The sequence below is a fragment of the Papaver somniferum genome, chromosome 2 (genome assembly GCF_003573695.1).
Source record: "Papaver somniferum cultivar HN1 chromosome 2, ASM357369v1, whole genome shotgun sequence".
NCBI lineage: Eukaryota > Viridiplantae > Streptophyta > Magnoliopsida > Ranunculales > Papaveraceae > Papaver > Papaver somniferum.
Window position 1 is genome coordinate 30708374 of NC_039359.1, and position 4541 is coordinate 30712914.

Below are 4541 nucleotides of genomic sequence, written 5' to 3' on the forward strand. Positions count from 1 at the left end.
TCTTTAAATCTCACACTAAATTACGCCGGATCTTCATTCCTTTTCCTCTTATCTGTGTCTTAAAGTAACGGAACGGGAAAGTCAAACTCTTTCTTGAGCTACGATTATTTTTTAGTCCAAAAAAAAGGTAGGGAATATCTAAACAATTATGGGATTTATTTATCGGAAATGTTATTCAGTGATCTAATCAGAGAACTACTTACGGTTTAAATTCATGTGTCCCAGTATTATTGGTCAAGATTGTTAAGCTGTGACCCACTTTTTTACCAAAACCCCAAAATCTAGAGTCTGGATGTGGCTGAGTGCTAAGTAGTGCTGCAATAAGCGTGTGGAACAGCAGCTCCGTTTATTTATTAAATAAAATAATAATTATTTTTCGTTTGTTTCAGTGAAGTGTGAAGTAAATTAAATGTGGTTTGGTATCAAGATGTCGATAGAGAAAGAGAGAGGAAACGAAGAAAAAAGAAAAAGCTGGTAAGAAACCGTGTGTTAAAGCAAACAGCAACAAGAAGAAGAACAAGGATCTTGATTTCATATCATTCCTCTCTTCTCTCTTTCCATTTCTCTGTATGCTAGAAGAACAAGGTAAATATTGGTACTAGTACTACTCTGATAATAAGAAAGTACTGATGTTTCTACGTTGTTTTTTTTTCTTTTTGCAATTTTTTTTTCTGGTGTAGATCTTATGTTTTTTACTTCATTTAGTTTAGTAGTAGTACCAAATTCTCTATTTATTTATTTATTTTTTGTCGAATTTCAGGTTGGTTTGAAGAAATTATGTGGTTCGTAGGTCTGGTTTTCGGCTAAGATCTGATTTTGTTACTAATTTCATTTTCTTGAGCTTTAAAACACCTTTTTGTCTTTCTATTTTTGTCACATAAACTTGTTTAAAATGGAAAAAACTGATTTTTTTCTTTTTGGTTAATTTTCGATGGATTCACTTACTTCAAATAAAATGAAGGATTGAATTTTAAGGTAGGTTTTGAAGAAGTTTGGTTATGTGTTTCAGGTAGTGGGGGTAAATTGCTACTGAAGGTGGTCTTAATTATATCAGAAGACATGGCCTTATAATCCAGATTATTCGGTCGTTAAAAGGAAGAGGTTAGTTTTTTCAGGCTTTAATTAGGGTTCATCTCAAAATGGTACAGTCATGACCGGAATTTTAGGGGGCAAAAAATAGATACATACAGATCTGACCCAAGTTATTAGTATCACTCATGTGGCTGGTTCACACTTTTGTATGATTTTCCAATTTTGTGTACTATTACTACTTTTTTTATTGGTCTAAAATATTCTTACTCGTCTAGAATTTCATTGCTTTGGCGCCTCAAAATTCTCTTATCTTATCTATTTTTTCCTTGATTTTAGATTTGAATTGTTAAAAAGTAGTTTGATTTGGGTTAGTTTGAAATGTTTGTTGTGGTTGCAGTTCTCTCATAATTAGTATATGAGGGGTTTGGTTTACAACTTCGATTTTTGGTTGCTTAAAGTTAGCATCTAGGGTCTTCTTTTAGTGAGCATCTCTTTTCCTTTTAGTTTTTGCTTTGTTTTTTTTCTTTCTTTTTTCTCTTTTCATCTTTGGTTTCTTAGTTGTAGAGCAAGAATTTGAATTAACACACTTTTTTTCTCGCTTTTGTTTTTGCAGTTGAAGGTGTTTGTATTTGAATTGCTGTAACTATTAGTATTTATTACCAACAAGAGGAAACTTATTTATGTGGGCATCTTGGAGGAAATAGGTTGTAGAAATTTTCTGGTTTGAAGGTAAATGTCGTTTCGAAGTATAGTGCGTGATGTTAGGGATGGGTTTGGGAGCTTATCCAGTCGTAGTTTTGAGGTGAGGTTGCCTGGACATAATAGGGGAAAATCTCAAGGTTCTGTCCATGAGATACACGATCAGCCTGCTTTGGTGGTTCAGAATGGACGTTGGGCTAATCTTCCACCAGAGTTACTTCGTGATGTTATTAGGAGGTTGGAGGCAAGTGAAAGCACATGGCCGTCTCGCAAACATGTAGTTGCATGTGCTGCTGTATGCAGAACATGGAGAGAAATGTGCCAAGAAAATGTTAAAGGTCCAGAGTTTTGTGGGAAGCTTACTTTTCCTGTGTCCCTAAAGCAGGTAAGGTTTTGTTTTCCATCACTGTGATTTCTTAGGAGGAGTCTTGTGTTAATGAGAAACTTTTACAGTACTAGTTACCAATCTTTCCTTGTTGAATTTCTACAGCCAGGGCCTCGTGATGGAACAATTCAGTGTTTTATTAAGCGGGACAAATCTAACTTAACTTATCACCTTTTTCTGTGCCTGAGTCCTGGTGAGTATCTTTCCTTGTATGAAATGCCATTTCTACTTGTTAGCTTTATTGTGAGTATTGACTATACGGTTTTACTTATAAGTTTATAACCCTTAAGCTTAGATATACAGATCCTAATCCTAAATTCGAAACTTGCTTTCAATTATTTATTCCATTCTGCCTTCTGTGTAATCATTGACCCACAAAATGTTTTTCATAAGTTACTCCTGTCTCAAGTACTTTATTTGATTTCAGCCAGAACAAAAATAGAAGTGTTGATTAGCAAGCAGATGTGCTGAAGTTGTTGACACTTAAGAAATTGATATTATTATTTAATCGCTTTCTTGTCTCGAGTTCTAATTCAATCTCAAATTTACAGCATTGCTAGTTGAAAATGGAAAATTCCTTCTTTCTGCGAAAAGGAATCGACGAACTACTTGCACTGAGTATGTGATCTCAATGCATGCTGATAACATATCAAGATCAAGTAGCACCTACATTGGAAAACTGAGGTAATGGAACAACAAGTGAAATGATAAAGCTTGTAATTACTCAGTAGATGCCTTCTCATACTAAGGATGCATTATCTTTTCTCATTTATTTAGTTCGAACTCTTTTTAAATGCCTTCTAATTGTCAGTTATGTTTCTATTTTTCAGATCCAACTTCCTTGGCACAAAATTCTTAATCTTTGACACGCAACCTCCACATAGTGGTGCCACTGTCCCCCATCCTGGAAAAACAAGTCGAAGATTCTACTCCAAGAAAGTGTCTCCTAAAGTTCCTACTGGTAGCTATGACATTGCTCAAGTCACTTACGAACTGAATGTACTTGGAACTCGTGGTCCTCGGAGGATGCATTGTACAATGCACTCCATTCCTGCATCAGCCCTAGATGCAGGTGGAATAGTCCCTGGCCAAACTGAACTCCTTCCACGGGCACTCGAAGAGTCATTTGGCAGCATCCCTTTCTCCAAGTCAATTGTTGACCAGTCAGTTGACTTCAGCAGTGCCCGTTTCTCAGACATTGTAGGTGCACATGGTGGCGATGACGAGGAAGGCAAAGAGAGACCTTTGGTTCTTCGAAACAAAGCTCCTAGATGGCACGAACAGTTGCAATGCTGGTGTTTGAACTTCCGCGGACGAGTAACGGTTGCTTCAGTTAAGAATTTCCAATTAATTGCTGCGACGCAGCCTGCAGCTGGTGCACCAACGCCATCACAGCCAGCCCCACCAGAACACGATAAGGTCATTCTCCAATTTGGTAAAGTCGGAAAGGATATGTTCACTATGGATTATCGTTATCCTCTCTCTGCGTTTCAGGCTTTTGCTATCTGTTTAAGCAGCTTCGACACCAAGTTGGCTTGTGAATAATAGGAGGAAAAAAGAAAGAAAAGTAGAACAACCGTGGTAAGAAATGAATCGGGACTGTAACACGTAAATTGCCAGTTTTCTTTTCTTTCTCATTAGGATTAGTAGAAGAATGTTGAGAGAAAGAATCAGTAAAAGATTATGTAAAACTTAATTGTATCAAGTTGAGTGGCAGCACAGTAACCGACAGGAAATCTTTTAGATCCTCTCTTTTTTTTTCTTTTCTTTCGAAATCTCAATTGTTAACTGTTCTGAATACTAAATATACTGTATGCCAAGTTTCAGCTTAACCATCTAGTTTCTTCGAGTATTTACAACAGTTCTCTTAAAAAAAAAAAAACAATTCAGTGTTCTCTTTTGCACAAAGTAAAGTTAACCCTAATTTGTCATGTTACGAATGGCAGATTCGCATGATGTGCCTATGAAACTGGCCTACTGCACTTTTAAAGACAACAGTTTCGAATAACATCAAAAGATGGTTCAGGTTATACACGCTTGATACTTTATGCAGACAACATTTGCAAACGAATCTAATAGATCCAAACGAAGTGTTTCTAGGAGCCTACAGTAGGTGGTCCATCAATTTCCAGTTTCAATTTTTCTTTTCCGTTATTGCTTTTTTGGTTTAACAGGACTGGAGCGTGTCAATGCTGCTACTAGCCGTTGAAGACACCAGGTCTTCTCTTGAGGTTTTACTACCAGTAAATGGATCGGATGGTTAAAATTTTGATCCATTTTCGATGATACCCCACAACCAGAGACAAGAGCTAAAATAATGAACTTCTTTTTCGGCTAGGGGAGCATAATCTTTCTAGGGGGTGCAAGCTTGAAAGCCCCAAAACTTGAGAATATCAGGCTTGGGAGTCGGTTGGGCTGGGTGTGC

At 36.9% G+C, this 4541-nt stretch overlaps 1 protein-coding gene across 3 annotated transcripts; it reads left to right on the forward strand.

Moving 5' to 3' along the window:
• Positions 1–387: 387 nt before the first annotated feature.
• On the forward strand, positions 388–3951 carry LOC113347259 (tubby-like F-box protein 8). Of its 3 annotated transcripts, none has more exons than XM_026590880.1 (7): positions 388–585; positions 761–790; positions 1010–1101; positions 1646–2116; positions 2222–2309; positions 2668–2800; positions 2947–3951. In XM_026590880.1, exons 4-7 carry the CDS (start codon positions 1766–1768, stop codon positions 3659–3661), a joined length of 1287 nt encoding a protein of 428 aa, XP_026446665.1. In that variant the 5' UTR covers positions 388–585; positions 761–790; positions 1010–1101; positions 1646–1765; the 3' UTR covers positions 3662–3951. The 3 variants fall into 3 exon arrangements, with proteins under 3 accessions (XP_026446665.1, XP_026446666.1, XP_026446664.1); XM_026590881.1 differs by having other exon boundaries at positions 761–782; XM_026590879.1 differs by lacking the exon at positions 761–790 and having other exon boundaries at positions 389–585.
• The last annotated feature ends 590 nt before the right edge of the window (positions 3952–4541 follow it).

Bases quoted from the DNA above. Each gene is read 5' to 3' on its own strand.
- LOC113347259 (XM_026590880.1), top strand. From the start codon at position 1,766: ATGTCGTTTCGAAGTATAGTGCGTGATGTTAGGGATGGGTTTGGGAGC. The intron at 2,117-2,221 runs GTAAGGTTTTGT...GAATTTCTACAG, and splicing joins TTCCTGTGTCCCTAAAGCAG to CCAGGGCCTCGTGATGGAAC. The intron at 2,310-2,667 runs GTGAGTATCTTT...TCAAATTTACAG, and splicing joins TTTTCTGTGCCTGAGTCCTG to CATTGCTAGTTGAAAATGGA.